This window comes from Brassica napus, chromosome C9, assembly GCF_020379485.1.
Source record: "Brassica napus cultivar Da-Ae chromosome C9, Da-Ae, whole genome shotgun sequence".
Classification (NCBI taxonomy): Eukaryota; Viridiplantae; Streptophyta; class Magnoliopsida; order Brassicales; family Brassicaceae; genus Brassica; species Brassica napus.
Window position 1 is genome coordinate 10127848 of NC_063452.1, and position 23729 is coordinate 10151576.

The 23729-nt window shown below is 38.1% G+C and overlaps 6 protein-coding genes across 7 annotated transcripts; 3 read left to right on the forward strand and 3 right to left on the reverse strand.

Moving 5' to 3' along the window:
* Positions 1-858: 858 nt before the first annotated feature.
* Positions 859-3478, forward strand: LOC106449246 (rho guanine nucleotide exchange factor 8). The gene is made up of 7 exons (XM_013891033.3): positions 859-1268; positions 1363-1476; positions 1560-1714; positions 1794-1868; positions 1964-2236; positions 2303-2623; positions 2779-3478. Exons 1-7 carry the CDS (start codon positions 1016-1018, stop codon positions 3157-3159), a joined length of 1572 nt encoding a protein of 523 aa, XP_013746487.2. The 5' UTR covers positions 859-1015; the 3' UTR covers positions 3160-3478.
* A 584-nt stretch (positions 3479-4062) lies between these two features.
* On the reverse strand, positions 4063-6495 carry LOC106449247 (probable serine/threonine-protein kinase PBL25). Of its 2 annotated transcripts, none has more exons than XM_048769936.1 (5): positions 6135-6495; positions 5840-6015; positions 5550-5739; positions 5048-5442; positions 4063-4957 (listed from the first exon to the last, which is right to left on the reverse strand). In XM_048769936.1, the coding sequence occupies exons 1-5, from the start codon at positions 6220-6222 to the stop codon at positions 4679-4681; spliced, it is 1128 nt and encodes a 375-aa protein (XP_048625893.1). In that variant the 5' UTR covers positions 6223-6495; the 3' UTR covers positions 4063-4678. The 2 variants fall into 2 exon arrangements, with proteins under 2 accessions (XP_048625893.1, XP_022564828.2); XM_022709107.2 differs by having other exon boundaries at positions 5840-6027.
* A 1210-nt stretch (positions 6496-7705) lies between these two features.
* On the forward strand, positions 7706-9215 carry LOC125592460. The gene is made up of 2 exons (XM_048767646.1): positions 7706-7719; positions 7778-9215. Exons 1-2 carry the CDS (start codon positions 7706-7708, stop codon positions 9213-9215), a joined length of 1452 nt encoding a protein of 483 aa, XP_048623603.1.
* Positions 9216-12786: 3571 nt separating this feature from the next.
* Positions 12787-13823, reverse strand: LOC106449248 (trihelix transcription factor ASIL1-like). The gene has a single exon (XM_022709105.2). The coding sequence runs from the start codon at positions 13801-13803 to the stop codon at positions 12949-12951; it is 855 nt and encodes a 284-aa protein (XP_022564826.2). The 5' UTR covers positions 13804-13823; the 3' UTR covers positions 12787-12948.
* A 1532-nt stretch (positions 13824-15355) lies between these two features.
* Positions 15356-16708, reverse strand: LOC106445410 (60S ribosomal protein L13a-2). Its single transcript, XM_013886965.3, has 4 exons — positions 16370-16708; positions 16166-16282; positions 15994-16081; positions 15356-15627 (listed from the first exon to the last, which is right to left on the reverse strand). Exons 1-4 carry the CDS (start codon positions 16639-16641, stop codon positions 15484-15486), a joined length of 621 nt encoding a protein of 206 aa, XP_013742419.1. The 5' UTR covers positions 16642-16708; the 3' UTR covers positions 15356-15483.
* A 4494-nt stretch (positions 16709-21202) lies between these two features.
* On the forward strand, positions 21203-23013 carry LOC125593386 (cytochrome b561 and DOMON domain-containing protein At3g25290-like). Its single transcript, XM_048769937.1, has 3 exons — positions 21203-21880; positions 21960-22214; positions 22595-23013. The coding sequence occupies exons 1-3, from the start codon at positions 21230-21232 to the stop codon at positions 22844-22846; spliced, it is 1158 nt and encodes a 385-aa protein (XP_048625894.1). The 5' UTR covers positions 21203-21229; the 3' UTR covers positions 22847-23013.
* Positions 23014-23729: the final 716 nt, after the last annotated feature.

The following is a 23729-nucleotide window of genomic DNA, read 5'->3' on the forward strand; positions in this document are numbered from 1 at the left end:
CAGAAAAAAAAAGAAGAGAATTTGCACTCTATACCCGAACATTATATCATATTTAGGTGTATACTATTTTTCTTTACACTCCCACAATTCAACTTATGCAAATGGCCATCATGTCCCTATTGACTACATTCCACTACATTGCATCGGCAATTATTAAAGTGATTTGGTAATTCAGCTATGAAAAAAGACACAGTATATCAGCTTTTCTTTTGGTCTGAGGTATTTAGCTAATATCATTCTTTATGTATTCTACATCAATTCACCCCAGAAAATAATATATTATTCTTCTTATTTTAAAAGAAAATTTTAATTTACACTGTGACATTATTATTTTCTGTTTTAACTATATCGGTTTGAAAAAAAAAATCATAAATGTATTTTTTGTAGTTTTATTCCTTTTGATTTGGTTTAACAGTTTCATTTTGATTTTATCTAAATTTTAGCAGAGTTATGATTACATTTTATAAAAATAAAATTTTATTTCTCATTATATTATATTTAGTGATTATTTATTTTAAATATGTTTTATCACCTAGTTTTAAATATGTATATATTTAGGTATATAAATTCAAATAATATAAAGTTCATGTGCCGTCACATAATAATAATTTTAAATATAATACTCTATTATTTTTAAATAATTACATTAGGACATTATTATTTTTACCTATTTCCGTCCTTTGTGGAACTTTATAAAATTGAATCAGTTGTGGATTTTTATTGTCGTTTCCGTGCTTCGTGGAACTTTTACCACAAACCATCAATTTATTTCTAACAGGAAAGAGAAGAAAACGAATCCTAAAAGCTAGCTTCCTAAATTTTGATCTATTTTTAATTTCTTTTGTTGTTAAGAATTTAGTTTCACTTTTAAACCAAAAAAATACTTTTTATTATGCTTCTAACAAAAACCTTGCAATACTTTTGTAAAAGTTGTATCATCTTGAGATCAGCTGGATTTTAAAGGCAAAAAAGGTTTTAACTTGTGGGGCAAGAAAACAAGCGAACTGGTCGTACCATGGTTGCAGTGTTGGAAAGAGGACTAAGCGCTTCCAAATCATTCAATATTAAAAGAATGTTTCATTCATTGTCTACAAGACAACAACAACCTCAAACCCTTGTCGTGGAGAACGGTGATTCTCATCTTGTCGAATCCAAGACACCTGAAAGCCAAAACTCCGACTGCTTCACAGAAAGCCCCGTTGAAAGCATGCCTCCCATGATTTCCCCTCTTACTCGGCCCGGAAAACGACCCGAGAGACAACAAGCAGGTTAGTCGTCTAAGAGTTTTTGGGCCCAAAGACAACGTCTCCCCTTAAAACAATTTTCCATGAGAGAATCTCTTGTAATGACAAATTATTGCAGATACTGAATTGAAGGACAGGTTTGCTAAATTACTTCTTGGAGAAGATATGTCGGGTGGTGGAAAAGGCGTATCTTCTGCTCTTGCTCTTTCCAACGCCATCACAAATCTTGCTGGTAAATAATTTTCTTTTAACTTTTCTCGTTTCATCAAGATTTTAAATTTTAAATTATTCTGTTGATGGTACGATCGTTCTCAGCGTCCATATTCGGGGAACAGACAAAGCTTCAACCGATGCCACAAGATAGACAAGCGAGGTGGAAGAAAGAAATTGAATGGTTGTTGTCTGTGACCGATCATATCGTCGAGTTTGTTCCTTCTCAACAAACGAGCAAAGATGGAGTCTGCACCGAGGTTCGAATCTTCCCAATGGACGTATATCACTTTATACCTCTTTAGGTAGATTTATAATGTTTTATTTTATTTTATGAAGATTATGGTGACAAGACAAAGAGGTGATCTTCTCATGAACATCCCAGCCCTTAGAAAACTAGACGCCATGCTAATCGTAAGTGTTTCCATTTGTTATATTAAACCTCTCTATTTTTATTACCCAAAAAAAAAAAATCTGTGATGGATTAATGGTGATGAAAACATGTTCAGGATACACTAGACAATTTCAGAGGACACAACGAGTTTTATTATGTGTCGAGAGATTCAAAAGAAGGGAAACAAGCAAGTAATGCTAGGTCAAACGACAAATGGTGGCTCCCTCCAGTGAAAGTTCCTCCCGGCGGTTTATCTGAACCGGCTCGGAAAATGCTTTACTTCCAAAAGGATTCAGTCACACAGGTCCAAAAAGCTGCAATGGCTATTAATGCTCAAGTCCTCTCTGAAATGGCAATACCTGAGAGCTACATCGACTCTCTCCCAAAGGTAAACCAATCACTGATTGAATATTTCATTTCTCCCTTTGTTGTAAGCTTTGATTTGTGTTGACAGAACGGGAGATCAAGCCTTGGGGATTCGATCTACAAGAGCATAACAGAGGAGTGGTTTGATCCAGCGCAGTTCTTGTCGATGTTGGACTTGTCGACAGAGCACAAAGTGTTGGATTTGAAGAACAGGATTGAGGCATCTGTTGTTATTTGGAAGAGGAAGCTTCACTTAAAGGACAACAAATCTTCCTGGGGATCAGCAGTTAGCTTGGGGAAAAGAGAATTGTTTGAAGAGAGAGCAGAGACGATCTTGATCTTACTCAAGCAGAAATTTCCCGGTCTTCCTCAATCTTCCCTTGACATCTCTAAAATTCAATTTAACAAGGTAAAATGCAAATAAATGTATTAGCTAATTAGTCCTTAATTATGAGATTGAGCCCTCATCTATTGTAGATGACTTGGATGACAAGAAATAACTCATAATTTATTCAGTTATAAACAAAAGATAATCCAAACTATTGAGTGGTTAAATGAATACAGGACGTTGGACAAGCGGTGTTGGAGAGTTACTCAAGGATTCTTGAGAGCTTGGCTTACACGGTGATGTCAAGGATAGAAGATGTTCTTTATACAGATTCTTTGGCACAAAAGCAAGCTTTATTGGCTGAAGCGACATCAGACGCTGGGAGAACAAGTGAGACGGATTCAGAGTCAGCAGGATCTTCTCACTCGGGAGAAGAAACCGAGAAGCTTGACCCACACTACTCCAAAACCTTGTTGGATTTCATGGGTTGGAGCGACAATAGTTCTAAAGGCGGCGATAAACCTACCAAATCCCCATCTCTTACGCCGAAAAAACTCTCCTACTTGGAGAAGTTAGAGAATTTCAACGGTTTTAGAAGCCCTAAAGATAGACATTAATCATGAAAATCCATGTGTCGTGGTAAATTCACAAAAGACATAAGAGTTTAGCTAGGGAAAAGGAATGGAAAGAGAGTAGCAAATGAATTATTCACACCCCCTTCCTTCCGGCTTTCTTCCTCGGATAGGGAATTCTTTATCTTAAAAGGTTTAAAATCTTTAAAAAAAAAAGATAACTCTATGTCAATAGGACATGTTGTTGTTCCAAAATATTTCAATGCCGTATTTGTTGTTTTTGACTTCCAAAATAGTTGATATTTATTACGTTTATTTATGGTGTTAATCATGCCCATAAGATGGCAAACAGTATGTCTATCTAAAGGTTCACCTAAAACTTACAAGTTTGAGTTTTATCGGAGATGAACTGCATTTCTCCACAAGGCATGTCGAATAAGGAGAGCTCGGTCCAAGTGTTCGGCCCACTAAGCTTGGCTAAGTTGATCACTCAGGTTTTAATCCGATAAACTACTGGAAATGCACAATAAAGTATGCAATAATAATATGGTTCGAATCCACAAAGACCAGATAAACACTTCAATTCTCAGTTCGAATCAAGTTAGAAGATACAGAGATTTGTTCGTAGAGAAGCTAAATAATGAAATGAATAAAGAGTAATGTATACTATAAGAGAAAAGCCTAGGCATCAGTTCATCAAACCATACACCTATCAAAATAGTGTATCCAAGGTCAAGGAACCCACAAGGACATGTTCCAAGGCTATGACACCAATATAAAGAGTGTTTAAGTCAAAAAATCCTCAAAGACACAATGGATCCAGGAGATACACTCAGACTGGAACCAAAAGTAGCCATCATTCAACAAAGCTCCAATCTATGATGCAGGGGGACGTGATTTTGGTTGATGTTCCCGTACCGGAAACGTCCTGGGGACAGAAACACCATCGAAACGTTACTGGACATCTTGAGGATGCGATGCATGCGATAATTGATCTAAGGATGTTTTGAAATGGATTTTCTTCAAATTATAGTATTTTAATCTAATTCACTGACCTTTTATTCAAAATAAAATTTGAAAGAAATAAAATTTTAACATAGATGCGAACAACATGTCCTATTGACATAGAATTAATTAGAGTTGTTAGAGTTTTAAACCATTTACCAGATAAACTAAATTTTGATAATAACTTTATAATGATTGTTTTTATTATTATTATTTAAAATATTATTCTAAAGTGATTTTTATGTTAAGATTTGTTTTGTGATTCTTTTATTTTGTCAATCTATAAATATTTTACATATCTGTTAATTTTTAATTTTGCCATTTTCCATCCCCATTTTCATATCCATTTCAGTCCCCATGTTCGTCTCGGTGCGGCATATAACATCACTCATTGATCATCAATTATCATTTTTGTATTTTGCTGTTTAGGTGAAATATGTTGATAAAAACAACGTAAATGAAAAATAAATTAAATGAATATTTCAAACGGAAGAAACATACAATATCTTTTGAATTGTTGGGTCATATCGTATTAAAATGTCTACATGAGCAAATAACTTTATCTAGGACTTGAATCCCACTGAACTGCATCATGATATATCTCTGATGGATTTTGTTGTAAATGGCTAGAATCAGCGTTGGAAAAATCGGAAGATGCACCGAGGAAGCTGAGGGCTGTAACAACGTCGCTGATTAGTGGTCTAACCATAGGTTCTTCATTCAGGCACATTGCCGCTACAGCTACAGCTTGGTTTAAACTCTTTTCTGGAAATTCGCCTCGAAGCAATGGATCAGCTAGCTGTGGGAATCTAGTTGGGTCTCTGAAAATTGGTTGCGCCTAAGCAAAAGTTGTACATTTTGATTAGTGTATGTATATATACATTAGTGATCCATCAGTGAAATCATATATATGCTAACAGAAACTCACCCAAGTAACCAAATTTATTTCATGACTAGGTCTCATAATTGTGTCGATAACTCGTCTTCCAGTTATCAGTTCCAACAGCACAACTCCAAAACTATAGACATCTGATTTAACCGTAAGATGGCCGGTTCTCTGATACTCAGGAGCACAGTAACCGTAAGTTCCCATAACTCGGGAAGACACATGTAGTGTGTCTCCAATAGGACCAAGCTTTGCTAAACCAAAATCGGACAGTTTTGTGTCGAAATCTTGGTCAAGCAATAGATTTGATGATTTAAAGTCTCGATAAATCACCGGAGGATTGGCTTTGTCATGGAGATACTCAAGTCCTTTTGCTGCTCCCAAAGCGATCTTAATACGTGAGTTCCAGTCTAGTGGTTTCTGATCCGGTTCAAGATCTGTTTTTAATCACATCATCAAACCGGTTGGTTATCTTTTTTTAAAAAAAACATAACACGATTATCTTTGCTTTAACCATTTAAATAGAGTGGGGATGATGATCTACCGAGGAGATGGTCTTCGACGGATCCAAGAGGCATATATTCGTAAACAAGAAGTCTTTGGTCTCCATCAGCGCAGTAGCCAATTAGGTTCACAAGATTCGAATGGTGAAGAAGACTAAGCATCAACACCTCGACCAAGAACTCTTTTTGTCCTTGTAGTCCATTCCTATCAAGCTGTTTCACTGCCACGACCTGATCACAAACCCAAAAAAATAAGAAAGAAATTAGTTCGACTTTTCATTTTGTACGAGAGAATCAAATACTGTTCGACATAGATATATTAGGATTTGACCTGTCCTGTCTTGTCGAGCTTTCCTTTATAGACCCGCCCGAAGCCGCCTTCGCCAATGAGGTTCTCTAGCCTGAAATTATTTGTCGCGGTGGCTAACTCACGGAATGAGAAACCCTGAGCCTCGATGTTGTTCGATTGCGAGGGTGCATTATTGGCCCCTACTTCTCTTGTTCTCTCTCTCTGATTATCTACAAGACATAAGATATAGCGGAAATTTTGTTTTATTTTTAGTTTCAAAAAGATCTAAAAAGAGTCAGCCACGACGTTTCCAACGAAGATATGAGCGAGAGCTTACTAGGTGAGCCTGTTTGCCTATACGGAGCAGGCATGGAAGAACCTTCATTTTCCAAATTTTTTGAAGAGAAACACGAGAAACAACTCATTTTCTCTTAGAGTATATATATTGTTCTTCGTCTAAAACGTCTTTGCAACACCTCTTCTACGTACTTTCAATGACCTTCGATTGGTTTTATATCAAGTACCTACCAACAGTCCTTAATAAACAGAAGTATTTTAGTTTCCTGTTTATGCAGAATTTAATATAGGATACAAGTTACAACAGAAACACAAAAGAGGTTTTGAAACGACGCAATACAGAGAAAGACAACCTCAAGATTAAACTAATTGTACAGAAATGCCGGCTACCATTTGCCATTAATAAACATGTATATATATATATATAACCAGTTTGACAAATAATAGAAAATGAGTTATTTTTTTTTACAAATTATGTTGATCTGGTACAGAACACCAAGTTTGTTTTTAGGACCTTTCCAACTTTCATACCTACTTTTTTTCTTGTGATTATGAGGTGGCTTATATTTATTTATTTTACATAAAAATGTCATTATATTGCTCAAACACGAAGTAGTACAGGAAGTAGTAACAAATAAAAAGAGATCCCTATGAAATGATTTTTCAGTTATGAGTAAAGAATCGATAGTTGCATTCTGAGTCCGAGAAATGTAGATAAGCTTGAAGGATTAAAATTTTCTTTGTAGTGTTGCTAGCTCCTTCAACTCAGTAGAGAAGCTTGGCCATGCATGAAGTTCGCTAGCTAATCACTGCAATTCCATCCTTACAGTTCGTTCCAAAAGTCTGACGGGTTGGGTGTTGTTCATGCCCTAACATTCTTAGATTTGTTGTACCCATAAGTTGGGCGTGTCCACACTCGCCTTTCCAATCCCATCACACCATTGTATTGCGATGTAGACATTCAAAAACCATCTACCAAATATATATTACGCAAGCATAATGCTTGCTAATCAATCATATCTTAGTGCATTTTGTTGAGTTGAAGCAATAAAGAGCAAGAGGAACAAGAGAATCAGGTTGAATCAGACTAGGCTGGACTTGAGAATCAGTCTGGACTTGAGAATCATCAGACTAGGCTGGACTTGAGAATCAGACTAGGCTGGCTGGACTTGAGAATCAGACTAGGCTGGACTTGAGAATCAGTTTGAATCACATGTGAGGTTTGAGGAGCTGTCACTTTCACTCATGATGTGTGTACACCTACCAGCCTTAACTTCTATCTCATTGTTTCTCTTTAAATATTATTGTACCATGAACCATTTTGCATTATGCAATAAACTTATTCTACTTGCCTCTCTCTCATGTCTCAGATTTACTTTCTCTCTCTCTCTCTCTCTCTTTTGTTCTTGCTGTTCTTGAGCATTCTCCAACATAATCTCCTCTTAAATTCTTAAACTCACATGGTATCAGAGCCTTTCAGCTCTTGAGACCTAAATCTTTCTATTCTCTTATCATTTTTCCGCAAATCTACATCTATTTCACTCTGATTTTTCATTTCCTCACCAAGAAACATCTCTTTACCCACTGGATAATAGCAATCCGAAATGGATAATGGGAATGGGAATGTGAAGGTGGTGATACCAGTTGCTCTTAAAGGAGTTAACTATCTCTCTTGTGGTCAAGGCTTGTCAAGACAGCCTTAGGAGGAAGAGGTCTTTGGGCTCATGTAGCTGAAAGCAAGCCCTCAAAACAAACTAGCCTAGGAAAGGATGGTAGAGAAGTGGTGGTGGCTGATGATGGCAAATGGGATCAGGAGGATCTCATGGTGTTGTCTATCATTCAAGACAGCCTTGAGACACCAATCTTGGAAGCTTACTCCTATTGTGAAACTTCCAAAGAGCTGTGGGAAACTCTACAGAAGGTTTATGGTAACATCTCCAACCTTAGTAGAGTATTTGAAGTGAAGAAAGCAATCAGCACTCTCCACCAAGAAGACTCGGATTTTACCCAACATTTTGGGAAATTTAGAGCCTTATGGGCTGAGTTAGAGATGTTGAGACCAGCTACTGTTGAAGCAAGTGTCTTAAATGACAGAAGAGAGCAAGACAAGGTCTTTGCCTTACTCCTCACACTGCATCCAAGCTACAATGATCTGATTAAGCACATACTTAGGGCTGAGAAGTTACCTACTCTTGAGGAGGTGTGTGCTCAGATTCAAAAGGAGCAAGGATCAGTGAGTTTCTTTGGAGGAAAGAGCGAGCTTGTCCTTGGAAACCAAGCTGAAGGTATTGCAAACAAAGGATCTTACAATGCTGAAGACAAGAAGATATGGATATGTGACCATTGCAAGAAGAAGGGCCATGGAAAGGACAAGTACTGGATCCTTCACCCTCATCTCAAGCCACAGAAGTTTAGGACACCTCAACCTGATGCAAGAGCCCACTTCTCTAGTGGAATGGGAGAGCCATCTGGTTCAGGGTCCACGCATTCCTTTAACCATCCAAATGCGGCTAGTGAAGGGAAGGTCTCAGCCTCCAGGAACTACAATACATTGATCTCTGCTTATGATGACACCATCAAGAGGTCTGACCTTGATGCTCTCATCAAAGCCCTCAAGGAAAACTCTGGTAACACCCTTGGTACCTCTTTAAATGCTTGTGTTGATGGTATCTCTCTAAATGCTTCAGATTGCTCAAAATTGTCTAAACCTCTTGTGATAGATTCTGGTGCTAGTCACCATATGATTAGTGATCTAGGACTGATTAGTAACATTGTCCCAGCATTTGGTAATATAATGGTAGGAAATGGTGACAAAGTTCCCATTAAGGGAGTAGGTGATCTTAAGTTATTTAGCAAGGATTCTAAAGCCTTTTATATGCCTAACTTCACCTCAAACTTGCTATTTGTTAAAAGAGCCACAAATGACTTGAATTGCAATGTCACTTTCACTCCTAATGAGGTTTATTTTCAGGATATTGAGACTAGTAGGTTGCTTGGCAAAGGTGTGACAAAGGGCGACTTATACTTGCTTAAAGACACCAAGCTGGCTACTGATTTATCTATTGCTTTAAACTCTGTTACTAATTTCCCTAAAGATGTATTGTGGCATGCTAGATTATGACATCCTCATTCTAGAGCCTTGAACATCATGTTGCCTAGTATCTTGTTTAAATCTGATTGTGAAGCTTGTATCCTAGGAAAGCATTGCAAAACAGTCTTAACTAAATCGATTACCATCTATGAAAACTGCTTTGATTTGATTCATTCTGATGTGTGGACAGCTCCTTGTGCTTCTAGAGAACACCATAAGTATTTTATGACCTTTATTGATGAAAAATCAAAGTATACTTGGATCACATTGCTTCAGTCTAAAGATAGGGTGTTAGAAGCTTTTATAAACTTTCAAAACCATGTTACTAACCATTACAATGCCAAGATAAAGATTTTTAGATCAGATAATGGAGGAGAATACACAAGCCATGCTTTCAAACAACACTTAGCCAAACATGGGGTGATTCACCAAACTAGCTGCCCATACACACTACAACAAAATGGTGTAGCTGAGAGGAAGAATCGCCACCTTATGGAGGTTGCAAGGAGCATGATGTTCCATACCAATGTGCCAAAGAGGTTTTGGGGAGATGCTGTTATGACAGCCTGCTATCTAATCAACAAAATCTCAACCAAAGTTCTTCAAGACCAGTCTCCACATGAGGTATTGAACAAACAAAGACCATCTATTGATCACCTTAGGGTATTTGGTTTCCTGTGTTTTGTCTTAGTTCCAGGAGAACAAAGAAACAAGCTAGAGCCAAGGAGTACTAGAGCCATGTTCATTGGTTATTCACCAAACCAAAAGGGATACAAGTGTTACTCACCAGAAACGAAGAGGGTTCTTATCTCTAGGGATGTGAAGTTTGTTGAGTGTAAAGGCTATCATGATGAGAAGAGTTGGGAGGAGGTCAATAACTTGTCTCAATCTGCATCAGATAGGGTGGCCAACTTGAGAAGAGTTATGGAAAGCCTTGGCATAAGCATACCAGTGGAGAGTAGTGTGGTTGCTCCTGATTCAAGTCAAGGACATCCACCACCAGACCATGGAGATTTGAGTGAGGATTCGGGAGATAAGGCAGCTGAAGCTCCTCTTCTTCATCCTGAGGGGGGGGGGGGAATCAAACTGAACATCAACAACAACAAGAAGGTCCAAGTTCAATATCTCATGATCAAGAGGAGCAGCAAGAAGGTTCAGTGGTTCAAGATGATGAGGAAGCACCAACAGAATCAGAAGCTACTCAAGTCCAACCATTAAGGAGAAGCACTAAAATCCGCTATCCACCATCTAACTCTTGTTGCAACACAATGGTGTACTTCAATGCAGAGGCAGAGTAGCTCACCCTATACAAGAAGTGTGCTCATTGGCTCATTACCCTCAAGACCATCAAGCTTTCATTGGAGAATTTGATCAGGTTTATATCCCCAAGAATTATGAAGAAGCTATGGAGCTAGAAGGATGGAAAGACTCAGTGGGAGATGAGATCAATGCCATGATCAGAAATGAGACTTGGTATGAAACTAAGCTTCCCAAAGGCAAGAAGGCAGTCACAAGCCGTCTGATCTTCACCATCAAGTACTTGGCCAATGGGAAACCAGAAAGAAAGAAGACTAGACTTGTTGCAAGAGGCTACACACAAGTGTATGGAGAGGACTACTTGGATACGTTTGCACCAGTAGCCAAACTCCACACTATAAGGATTGTACTCTCCTTAGCAGTAAACTTGGAATGAGATCTATGGCAAATGGATGTCAAGAATGCATTCCTACAAGGAGAACTAGAGGATGAAGTCTACATGAAGCCTCCTCCTGGTCTAGAACATCTTGTCAAGCCTGGAAATGTTCTTAGGCTTAAGAAAGCAATATATGGGCTAAAGCAGTCTCCAAGGGCTTGGTACCACAAGCTTAGCACAACTCTTAATGGGAGGGGCTTTGTGAAGGCTGAAGCTGATCATACACTCTTCACACTATCTAGCCATCAAGGAATTGTAGTGATCATAGTGTATGTGGATGATATCATCATCACATGCAGTAACAAGGAAGGTATCTCTCTCACTAAGGCTTTTCTTAAATCATCTTTTGATATCAAAGACTTGGGTGAGTTAAAGTACTTCCTTGGGATTGAGATATGCTGATCTAAAGAGGGACTGTTTCAATCTCAAAGCAAGTACACACTTGATTTGTTGAGTGAGGCAGGTACCTTAGGAGGAAAACCAGCCAAGACTCCACTAGAAGATGGGTACAAAGTGTTGCGTGAGGGGGAAATTGAGGATAAACTGTATGATGATGTCAAGCACTATAGGAGAATGGTTGGAACATGGTGGAGAGGATCTTGAGATACCTAAGAGAAGCACCAGGCCAAGGAGTGTGGTTGGGATGCAACAAGAGTACAGAGATTGTAGGCTAGTGTGATGCTGATTGGGCAGGTGATAGAGTGGATAGGAGGTCCACAACAGGCTACTGCACCTTCATTGGAGGCAATTTAGTTACTTGGAAGAGCAAGAAGCAGAAGATTGTGTCATGCTCAAGTGCTGAGGCTGAGTATAGAGCAATGAGAAAGCTAACCAGTGAGCTTATTTGGATCAAGAACCTGATGGTAGACTTGGGCATTGAGACCACCACACCAATCACCATGCACTGCGATAACCAAGAAGCCATTCATATAGCTTCCAACAGTGTGTTCCATGGGAGGACTAAGCATATAGAGGTGGATTGCCATAAGGTTAGGCAAACCGTGGAGCAGAAGATCATTCTACCATGCTACACTAGAAGTGAAGATCAGTTGGCTGACATCTTCACAAAGGCTGCAAGCTCTAAGGTCTGTGAGTTCATTCATTCAAAGCTTGGACTCATAGAACTCCCATCTCACTGATCCTCTTAGCCATGAGGTGTTCTACTCTTTTTACTTGGCTTGGTTTTTATCCCATGTGGTTTTTCCAAGTTAAGGTTTTAATGAGGGAATGCTTCATGGTTTCCAAGCTTGACCAGTCCCTAAGGTAAGCTTGAGGGGGTGTGTTGAGATGAAGCAATAAATAGCAAGAGGAACAAGAGAATCAGGTTGAATCAGACTAGGATGGACTTCAGAATCAGACTAGGCTGGACTTAAGAATCATCAGACTAGGCTGGACTTGAGAATCAGACTAGGCTGGCTGGACTTGAGAATCAGACTAGGCTAGACTTGAAAATCAGTTTGAATCACATGTGAGATTTGAGGAGCTGTCACTTTCACTCATGATGTGTGTGCACCTACCAACCTTAACTTCTATCTCATTGTTTCTCTTTAAATATTATTGTATGAACCATTTTGCATTATGCAACAAACTTATTCTACTTGCCTCTCTCTCATATCTCAGATTTACTTTCTCTCTCTCTTGTTCTTGCTGTTCTTGAGCATTCTCCAACATAATCTCCTCTTAAATTCTTAAACTCACACATTTGCCTCTGCAATTATACTTACCCTAAAATTAGATTAGTCAAAAACTATATGCTTCCAAGTTCCCGTAACACTGGATTACATTTGCATATCTAGTTAGAGAGGAACAATGGCATAGTAACTAAATGTTTCACTTTTCATGTTTTAACGAAAAGTACCTGTGATGTACTTCGTGTGTTGCATAACAGTGTTATCAGAGATCTCAGAAAGTTTATGACAATGTTTACATTCTTTGTCAGGTTTCCTAATTGCATACATAAACATGTTGACAATAGATTAAGTTTGTTACAAATCTAAAATGAAGATGATGAAACTATTACAACAACGTCACATCTTTTTTTAACTGGTTAACTAACCCGTCTTAAACTAGCTAGAAAGAACCTAAGGCAGCACTGAGAGACCGAAGAAGCTGAGCTTGAGAACTCTGAATCAATTTCACCCGTTTGATCTCCATCTCCTTACGCAGCTTCACTGTCTCTTCAGCAAACTCCATCTTTTTCTTCTCCATAACCATTACTCTCTCAGCAAAAGACCTAATCTCAGAAGCTACAGCTCTGGCTCCTTTCCTCCTCCTCCTCCTCTCCTCACCATCTTTCCTCTTCGTCTTGGATCTCTCCTTTTGTCCCCATTGCAACAAACCTCCAGCAACTCCAGTTCCAGGTCTCCTCACTATGTAATTGATACTCCTCGATTTGCTCTGTCTCTCATCCTCTTTGTCGTCTTCTTCGTAGTGACTACTCGACGGAGGCAGGCGTGTGAGAGGACGAGCTGAGATTGGAGCTGGATTGTTACTGTTATCTAACTCCTCCATTTGAGAATAGAAAGGCCATATCGAGATCGGTCCCATGCTCTGCCTCTCCGCTCGGAATCTTTTCCGCAGCTTCTCCATCTTGTGCCGACACTGCGTTGCTGACCGGTCGACGTCGGAGGAGCGAGCGGAGACGGCCACGGCGATCTCTTCCCAGTGACTTGATTTCAGGGGGCCGCGACCAAGGGCGTAACATTTATCCTTGTGGGATTCGATTAGGAGGAGAGTCTCGTCTTGAGTCCATAGCACCGGTTGGGTTTTTCTGGCCACGGCGGAGGAGGTCGATGCGGCTAAGGCCACGAGGGTGTTTTGCGATTGAGAGAAGGTAGAGTGTCGTGGATTTTTCTGCCGCGAAGTAGCGGCCAAACTAGGGCTTGAATCGGACGGAGGAGACAATGTCGGCGAAGGCGTCGCCATGGTATTTTAAGTGTAATGGAAGAAGAAGACACAACAATGTCTTCAGGCTTTTGTAAGTTTTTTTTAGCTCAAAGCTCAGATCACTGGGCTTTTGTCTCCACGTTGACTTTTGTATTTTGGGCCTAGTAATTGTGTTTCTGTCTTTGCGTTGACATTTCTTATCTATTGCCATTTAAAACCCTAAATTAGAGCATGTTCCGTGGTGTTTACTGAAATAACCAACAAAACACACCATCCATCGTCTTCAAAGCTCAAAATGGAAAGAAGAAAAAACTCAGATTCCATTCCTACTGATCTCAGAGATACTCTCAAGATTGCCTCCCAAGTCAATCGGCATGTATTCTCGCATGTCAAAGCTGTATCCCTAATACACTGCTGGGACAAGGATTGATGGGCCGATTTTGGGCTGGATCGATAATGGATCAGGTTGGATTGTTTGGATCGGACTCTGATAGCATGTTAAGCAACTGGTTATAAGTTGATTTGTCAATCTATCTTATATATTGTTTAGAATCTTTTTCGACTTTTGATGTGAGATATTTGTCCCTAATAATAGTTGACGTTTGTAATCAAAATCTTTATTTTCGAAAGATCGTTTTTATAAAATTTCATTGTTTTTAAATAAAGGTGTAAACATAAGGCAAGAATGAAAACCTTAACCTAGCCTAGCCTCCACGAATCAGAAGAAGTAGGCAGAAGTGGTAAGGATTTGGCATAAGCTTTTGCCAAACCGATGAGAAATGAGAAGGCACACACATGCCGAGCCATTCACTATCTTCATTTCCACAAAGTTGACATCTTGATAAGTGCTGTTAGCTGTGCATTTGCACCAAGTCCTACTTTTCTTGTAAGTTTCTTTTTTTGTAATTTAGTGTTCTAATTTTTTTTTAATTTTAACCAGGACGAGTTAGTCTGGTGGTGTACGGCTTGCGGCTGCAAGTACGGCCTCCGGATTCGATTCGCACTGGCCACCAGAGAATTTACATGCGGATTTGCTCTGGCGCCCAAGACCGAAGACCGTTGCCTGGCCATGACCCACCCTCGGGTGTGCGTCCGCGCCGCTAAGGGTTCGGTCTCTAGCCTGGACCACCACGGTGGAGCCAGGACATTCGGATATCAAAAAAAAAAATGTTCTAAATTTTTGATTATTTGTAAGAAATGGTACAGTTTACAAACTTTTTTTTTTTGTCTTACAAATTTATATATAGAGAACCTACATTTGATAAAGAAAAGTTGATTACGCATAGGTATCAATATTCTCTGGGCCGGCGGCCTTGATACTTGAATCTCAATCCCCGAACCTCCACTAAAAGTCTTCCCCACGAATAAGCCTTGGTTGTGGAAACCCTTTCAACGTTCCTGATTTATCTTCTAACTGGTTTAGAGATTATAATTGCATGGTTTCTAGTTCGTCACTGGATATAAGCTTCTCTACTGATTATTGCCATTCAACATTTCAAAACCATACCAATAGATGTTGATACCTTTCCGAGCTTAGAAAATAATACTAATACTGACAAAAAAAACAGAATTGGAACCATAACACTTTGACTGCATAGGAAACAAAACAAGCCAAAATGTACTCTTTCCAATCTTTACGTCTACAAGGGTACCAAATTAAAAAAAAAATTCAAAGGTAAAAAAAAAGCAAGGTTTAAACCAAAAGATAGATGTGGGTTTCTAGTACTTGATCGGTGCAAGAACATCAAGCTGGGATCCAAGTTTCTCCTCCGCAACCTTCTCGGCCTTGGTCCTAAGCTTTATAAGTTGCTTCTTGCGCTCATACACAGCCTGTGACTTCTCCTTTCTTTTAACCTCAAGCTCCTGCAAAATCATTATACCAAAGGTAAATCCCAGTTTCCTCTCAGATGTTTTATGGCCTCATAAATAAAATGATTGTACGATCCTAAGTTTTGAGTTAAAACATGAGCAGGATTCACACCAGACAATCTTCTTTTACTACATAATCAACTTAGCATTCAAGAGATGTTTCATTAAATGTATTTGACAGAGCACAACTACCACCCCAATTATATCTGATTTTGCTACTACTTAAAAGACCCAAAGAATATCTGGTTTCATCAACTCTACTGCTTGTTGTCAAATGAAGGTTCTTCAAAACTCATTATATTTATTAAATGAAAAACTTTTATTCCCTAAAACCATATTATATATAGAGAATGGACAGACCTTAATAGTGTCGTAATGGTTCCAGCCAACCTCAGAAGAGAGACGGCCCAACAAGCAGTACTTGTGACCAGCTTGGAGCCTCAAAACCCTAAGCAAGAACAAAAAAAAAATCGGAACTAAACACATTGTACATTTTAATAATTAAAATAGAAAAGATTCAAAGGATTTATACTTGAGAGCATCAGGAATGACCATTCTCTTGACCTTGTCGTAAGGAGGTGGGACTCCTTCAAAAACCTTCAAGCGGGCAAGAGCAGCAGCACCACGCTTGGTCTTGTGTGGAATCATACTGTCACCCCATCACAAACAAGATTAGCTAAACAACCATCCATAGACGATCTTCATTTCCCATATAAGTAGAGATTAGATGAGTTACCCACGAACGGTACGCCAGAAGATCTTAGAGGGAGCCCTGAAGTGAATAGGACCGTGAGAAGGTTTAGTGTTCATGCGTTTCCTGAGAAACCTCATGTACTTCATTTTCTGTCTAACCAATCCACCTGACAGACATATCTCTTCGCATCGGACCACCACAACCTTCTGCCCGTTGAGCAGCTCCTTGGCTATGATCGAAGCAAGGCGGCCCAACATGTGGTGCCTCGCGTCGACCACGACACGCTTCGCGCATATCCCTGAACCAGACACCATCTCTTCTCGATTCAACTGGTCTCTCCTACAGATTCAGTGCCGAATTTATATGGAGGCGGTTATGGTTTCTCAGATACGGTTAAGGGTTATTTATTGGGCGTTTATTTTATAATTCAGGCCCAATAAAACCAAGACTCTTTTTCAGTTGTCTTATTTTGATGATCCACTTTTGTTTTGTAATGAAGTCAACGATTTAGCTCTTGGGATTTAAGGTCAAAATTTAAACAGAGCTTATATGTTGACTCTTAGGGTTCTTGATCCAATATTAACATTTTGAATCAAGATCAAAACGTCTATTTTAAATTGAGGATTGTTGATATCTGTTTTGGATTTACCTTGATGCTTTTTTGAGTGACAATGTACCTTAAGAACATTTTGAAAATGATTCTGAAAGTACACTTCACCAGATTGAACTTCGTAATGACGTAATCGTTCAGTACGTGGAAGCACTCCTTCAAGTGATTGATGTGATTGGCGGCGATAAGAGACTTAACGAGCACATCGTCAATGTATATCTCTGTTGCGAATCCGAGTTTGTCATCAACATTTTATTGACCAAACTTGCATTCTTCAGTCTGAAAGACATGACCTTATAACAATAGATCTCGGTCGGTGGTGAGTGCAGTCTTGTCCCTATCGTCGGGATGCTTCATAATCTGATTGTACCCAGAGAAATCATCCATGAATATGAATTGTTTCCTAATGTTGACTCGACAAGTCGGTTAATATGCAGGAGAGGGAATCTGTCTTTTGTACACACCTTATTAAGATCCGTGAAGTCGATGCAAATCTTTTATTTACCGCTCTTCATTTTTGTGATGAGCAGATTAGCCAACCATTTGGAGTATCTTACTTTTGTTATTGATTATGCTCCCAGTTGTCTGTCTACTTTGTCTTTGACTGCCTTTGCTCTCTCTGGTTCTAACTTTCTTCTTTTATGCTTGATCGGCTTGAAATTTGGATCAACTTTCAGTTCATGAGTATAATAGAAGGGTCTATTCTTTCATATTATCCGTGGACCAAGCAAAGGTTAAGATGTTGCCTTTGAGGAATATGATGATCTTCTCCTTAATATCTTCGGCCAACTATGCACCTACTCTAATAACTCGATCTGGATTATCTTTCTCTATCTATCTCAATGATTTCCTCCTTCTATTGGTACACCTTTTTGATTAGCTTGGCAACTGGCTTGACAAGAAAAGCTACTTTTTGTAACTTTTCATTTAGGCAATCAGGAGGTTCCTAGCATTGTTTTGATCTCCTTTCAGGGTGAGTATCATCACATTTATATTTATGAACTTAATACATTGATAGTAGGTTAAGGGAACGGCTCGCATTGAGTGAATCCACGGCGTGCCGAGGATCATGCTGTAGGAAGTTGGGGTACCAATGACTGAGAACTTGACGATCTTGGTTATTTCCTCGACGAAAACATCACTACAAGAAAAAAATGTTTTGATAGAACTAGAGTATAGCGTTTTTTGTCTTTCTGCTATGGTTGATATACTCCTTAATTTTAGATAGCGTTTGTATATTTGGAAACGCTATGATAGAGTGGTATATTCGAAAACGCTATGATAGCCTATTTTTAATAGCAGAATATAATGAAATGCTATATTTAGCTTTTTGAATCCCCAAACCCTAAACAAGTTTTTAATCCCTAAACTATAAAACACAACTTAAAACTCTAATATTCTCATACTATATCTTCAGATCTTAAATATAAACTCAAAATTTACTCTTTTTAATATTAATATATAACTTTCAAAACACAAGTCTTAAATCTCCAATCAAACTCTAACAATATAAACCCTAAACCACATACTTTAACATATATCATAAGAACATTAAACCTCAAACTTTAAATATAATATAATTTTTATAATATATATCTCAGACTATGTATAATATTTCAAATTTACATTATACAATTCAAAAATAAAAATAAAACCATTAAATAAAAAACAACACAAAAAGATGATTATAGATAATTCTTATTAGTTTTATTTTGGGCCTTTGATTAGTTTTGATCCAAAGGCTAAAAATCACTCTTTTGTGATCTTCCTCCTTCATTCTTATTGGTGTATTCTTCAAAATTTGGATTAATATCTCTGACCATTGATTATTTGTAATCCAATGGCCAAGTAATCATCTTTTCATTTTCCTTCTTCTGGACTCTATCGATCTCCTCCTCTCTGTATCATTCTCTTCATCTCCCTCACTGTCTCAAACACACCTCCCTCACTGTCTCAAACACACACACACACACGATTCATGTAACACACATCTCTTTTCTCTGTTACACACTCTCCTCACACACACACGAATCTGAAGGTGGAATCGAACCCAGCGACCGCGGATCTGAAGATGCTTGACCACCACCATTTCTCCCTTTCGCCACCGTCTCTCTCACCACCACTGGTCACCTCTCTCTCTATTTCTCTTTTAAATCTGGTTTTCTGTTCTCGTTAAAAGTGAGGAAGAAATGGTGATTGTTAGCAGATGTGGTGGTCATTGGGTTTGCGGCTAGGAGGCGATGGAGAAGCTGGTGGTCGTGAGGAGAGGTGGTGGTCATGGGGCTTGCGGCGAGGAGGCGACGGAGAAGCTGGTGGTCGGAGCAGAGTGGTGGTCATGGGGTTTGCAGCGAGGAGGCGACGGAGAAGTTGGTGGCCGTGAGAAGAGGTTGTGGTCATGGGGCTTGCGGCGAGGAACGGAGAAGTTCGCGAAGAGGCTGGCTCAAGAAGATTGGGTTTTGATTAGGTTTAATTAAAATTAGGTTAGATTGGATTTAATTTTTAAAACATTTGGTTTAGTGTTAAGTGTAAACCGATTATTATCTTCTATCAAATGTAATTTATAATGTTTAATAAAAAATAATTTATTATGTTTTTAATTATTAAACCTACAAATAAATAATTTTTAAATAAATAAATTTTAAATAAATAATTCTAAAATAAATAATTTAATGTAAATAATAATGGTAAAGATACGCTATTAAAAAATATTTAATTGCATACAGAAAAACACTATAATATATAACAATAAGATAGCAATGCAAAAAACCGCTATCTAATGTGTTTGACCTACTATGACGGACGATGATACAACGTTTTATAAACCGCTATCGTATCGTTAGATAGCGCTTTCCGTCCGCTAAGAAAAGCATTTTTTCTTGCAGTGCATTCAATTGGATTGTACCGAGCATTTCCTAGGAGAATCCACTAAACCCTGTGAGAGATCAAGTCAAAGATTTCATACCTTTAAGATCGATTCCCATTTTTTCAAAGTTTCATTGAACATAAGGTCGAATGAACTACATGTGTCTATGAGAATTTTGTGAAGTGTCTCTTCTCGGTCTTTGGTCTCCTCTTCATATAAATGTCATTTTTCCTCTTCTCCTTTGATTGGTTCAAACCTACGCCGACTTCAATCTAGTTGGGCCGACTGACAACCGATCTAGGCTGAGTTCTATTTATTCGATAAGTTTTGTTTTGGGAATTTAATCCATCTCCAACAATCCAGTTCGGTCCAATTTTTTTATAATATTTTGTTAGATGAGAGATTATAATATTTTTTTATTGTAAAGTTATTTATCAGATCAAGATTATAATAATATGTTTTTAAGTTTTGAAAGTGTTTTGTAAAGTTACAAACTTACTTTCCAAAAATAATTATAAGATTGATCACAAATTTTAAATACTGCAAAATTCAAAATATTTAAATTTCTTTATGATTATTAATTTTTATAAGGGGATTGATCAACGGAAGGGATACACAAGTAGAATCAAATTTGTTGAACAAAAAAAGTAGAATAAAATTTTGTTTATTTTGGCTCTAAATCGTAGATCTCTGATTTCTTTTTTTTTTTTCTAGCATCTGTTTAGCTTCAATGAATGTACAAAAAGTTAGAATTTTTTGAATATGCTTACATCCACCAATAAAAATGAATTAAGGCTTTAACTAGTTATCATAAATTGACATTAGTGGAATAAGAAGGAATGGAATACGGAGAAAAATAGAATACATTTCTTTCCATTTGCGATCATGCTAAAACTTGCAATGGAATAAAAAAAATTGAATTTTATTAATATTTCGTGTAATTGATGGAATAAACATTTTATTCCAATTATTATAAACGGTAAAAACAATTATGGAATTAATGGAATAGAGCAATCTATATTATATCATTCCAAAAACTGGCAATCGAGTTGCAGTCTAACTTAAGAACATACTAGAAATAGTATATACAGTTATGTGATCTGATGATACTTTTGAAAATAATATATTTTCTAATATATATTTACATCAAATCGGTAAAGAAACTAAAGATATTTATTTCATGCATTTAGAAAAAAATCATTGTTTAGTGTAATGTATATCAGAACAATTTCTTTCTAGAATCAAACATTGTTTTGTTATATTTTCAAAAAGCAAATACTAAAACTGAAAAGAATCTAATATCTGTAAAATAAACACCTAAACACATGCTAGTTTTTTGACCAAAAAAAAAAAAAAACACATGCTAGTTTTGTCTGTCTATTTATTCCCTCAAAAAGCTTTATTACGGTTAGTACAAACCCATCAAAAGATGGCAGCTTCTTCTTCCGTCGGAATCTCTCTCTCCTTCTTTTTCTGGGCTCTGCTAATCTCACCGTCTGTCTCACAAACATGCAAGTCACAGACATTCTCCGGCGACAAGACCTACCCTCATTGCCTTGACCTCCCTCAACTCAAAGCCTTCCTCCACTACTCATACGACGAACCAAACACAACCCTCGCCGTCGTCTTCTCCGCTCCGCCGTCGAAGCCTGGAGGATGGATCGCTTGGGCAATAAATCCACAAGCCACCGGCATGGCTGGAGCTCAAACCGTAGTCGCCTTCAAGGACCCAAGTAAAGGCGTTGCCGTCGTGAAGACGCTAAACATTAGCTCTTACAGCACGATCATTCCGTCGAAGCTAGCGTTCGACGTTTGGGACATGAAAGCAGAGGAGGTGTCCGGAGACGGAGGAGGGACGCTGAGGATCTTCGCGAGGATTAAAGTTCCGTCGGATCTGGCTGCGAAGGGAAAGGTGAATCAGGTTTGGCAAGTTGGTCCTGGAGTGAGTCCTGAGGGGATGATAGCGAAGCACGACTTCGACACGGCGAATCTTTATTCTAAAGGACCTCTTGATTTAAGCGGCAATAACAACGGCGGCGAGGGCGGAGGCGAGGGAGATTCTAGAGTCAAGAAGAGAAATGTGAGTTTTTCTGTAATAAATAAATAAATATAAATAAATAAAAACAAGGGAAAGTGAAACTGAAGCTAAATTTGTGCAGATTCATGGGATATTAAACGCAGTGAGTTGGGGGATTCTGTTTCCGGTCGGAGCAATAGTAGCCAGGTACATGAGGATATTTGAATCCGCAGATCCTGCTTGGTTTTACATCCACGTGTCTTGTCAGTTCTCTGCTTACGTCATTGGTGTTGCTGGTTGGGCCACCGGGCTCAAGCTCGGTCACGAGTCCGAAGGTATTCGTTTTGCCAGCCACGGTAACATCGGCATCGCCCTCTTCTCCCTCGCCACCATTCAGGTAAATTACAAAAGACTCAGTTTATTAGAACATCTCCAATCCCACTCCATAATTTACTGCAAAATAGAGTGGTTAACAAACAAAAAACTCATTACTCCATTTTCTATTATAATCACTTTTTGGTTTGTTCATTCTCTCAATTTTTTACTCTATTTTGCCATAAATTATGGAGCGGGGTTGAAGATGCTCTTACCCTTTAAATTATTATTGTTCAGAGACATGTTTCGTGAAGCTGAAAAAAGTTCTTCTTCATATCAATCACTAAAGTTGTTAAAACTATCATTTCCTTTTAACTTAACTCTAACCTATGTTTACCATTTGCTTTTGACTATGTTTCTTGAGCTTGAGAGTACTTTCTTGTCTTTTCTGTCATCATTTAGATGTTTGCGATGTTGCTAAGGCCAAAGAAAGACCACAAATATAGACTATATTGGAATATCTACCACCATGGAGTCGGCTATTCCATCCTCACCCTCGGGATCATTAATGTATTCAAAGGTCTTAGCATCTTGAACCCACAAGACACATACAAGACTGCTTACATTGCAGTGATCGCGAGCCTTGGAGGCATAGCTTTGCTCTTTGAAGCCGTCACTTGGGTCATTGTGCTCAAGAGAAAATCAAACAGCTAAATGAAGCCTTTTAGGACATGAGTAAACAAAGATCTATATTATCTGGAGATGTTGTTACTAATTTATTATGATGAACATTCAAGGTCTTGATGTATTGAAGAAACACATGTATGATTATTGTCTTGTACGAGATTTTTTTTTTAGAGTGTTTATTATTTTACTTTGAATATATGAACATTTAGAGTTTCCAATTAGTTATTTGGACTTTTTTTTTGTCAACAGTTATTTGGACTTATTCCATGTGACAAAGACAATCAGGTATGTCCACATGCTTGTGGCCAATTAAATATTTTGTAAGATAAAAAGTCTACCTACTAATTCCCAGACAAATTATGCTGCCAAAACATAATCATACCTAGGTGTCTTCCTCTCATTATTCATTAGACTCGTTTCTCAAAGGTCCCAGTCCACTTTATTTAAGGCACCATTGTCAAATTTTTGTTGAAATGTCATTTGAAAACTTTTTCAACACTGTTTGTTTCTTTGATTTGTTAAAATTTTATTTGAAAACTCTATAGACGTTTTTTCCTTCTTTAGTTATTAAAGGTGACCGTATTTGTATATTCCACAAACAATTACTAAAACATCCTGTTTTCAGGTATTGAGTGTGAGCAAGCCTAAACAAATATGGCTAAAATATTCACCATAGAAAAGGAGACCCCATGAACGCCTGACAATCACCGCACCATTTTCTTTGCGGTGTAAGCAAATTTGTCATTTCGTATGATCGTTCCATAAAATGCACTTAAGGGTAACCTCTCTGATAATTATTTAATATAAGATTATATCATTGATTAATGATATAAACTAAAGTGAACGGATTATTTAATTTTTTTTTAGCTTCCACTTCTTCAACGTTACCAACCTAAAATGATTTGTCCAA

Coding starts and splice junctions, on each gene's coding strand:
- LOC125593386 (XM_048769937.1), top strand. CDS start 21,230: ATGGCAGCTTCTTCTTCCGTCGGAATCTCTCTCTCCTTCTTTTTCTGG. Junction 21,881..21,959: donor CTAGAGTCAAGAAGAGAAAT/GTGAGTTTTTCT, acceptor AAATTTGTGCAG/ATTCATGGGATATTAAACGC. Junction 22,215..22,594: donor TCTCCCTCGCCACCATTCAG/GTAAATTACAAA, acceptor GTCATCATTTAG/ATGTTTGCGATGTTGCTAAG.
- LOC106449246 (XM_013891033.3), top strand. CDS start 1,016: ATGGTTGCAGTGTTGGAAAGAGGACTAAGCGCTTCCAAATCATTCAAT. Junction 1,477..1,559: donor CGCCATCACAAATCTTGCTG/GTAAATAATTTT, acceptor GATCGTTCTCAG/CGTCCATATTCGGGGAACAG. Junction 2,624..2,778: donor CTAAAATTCAATTTAACAAG/GTAAAATGCAAA, acceptor AAATGAATACAG/GACGTTGGACAAGCGGTGTT.
- LOC106449247 (XM_022709107.2), bottom strand. CDS start 6,222: ATGAGTTGTTTCTCGTGTTTCTCTTCAAAAAATTTGGAAAATGAAGGT. Junction 5,740..5,839: donor AGCTCGACAAGACAGGACAG/GTCAAATCCTAA, acceptor GTTTGTGATCAG/GTCGTGGCAGTGAAACAGCT. Junction 4,958..5,047: donor AAATAAATTTGGTTACTTGG/GTGAGTTTCTGT, acceptor ACTTTTGCTTAG/GCGCAACCAATTTTCAGAGA.
- LOC106445410 (XM_013886965.3), bottom strand. CDS start 16,641: ATGGTGTCTGGTTCAGGGATATGCGCGAAGCGTGTCGTGGTCGACGCG. Junction 16,283..16,369: donor TTCTGGCGTACCGTTCGTGG/GTAACTCATCTA, acceptor ATGGGGTGACAG/TATGATTCCACACAAGACCA. Junction 15,628..15,993: donor ACCATTACGACACTATTAAG/GTCTGTCCATTC, acceptor ATGATTTTGCAG/GAGCTTGAGGTTAAAAGAAA.
- LOC106449248 (XM_022709105.2), bottom strand. CDS start 13,803: ATGGCGACGCCTTCGCCGACATTGTCTCCTCCGTCCGATTCAAGCCCT.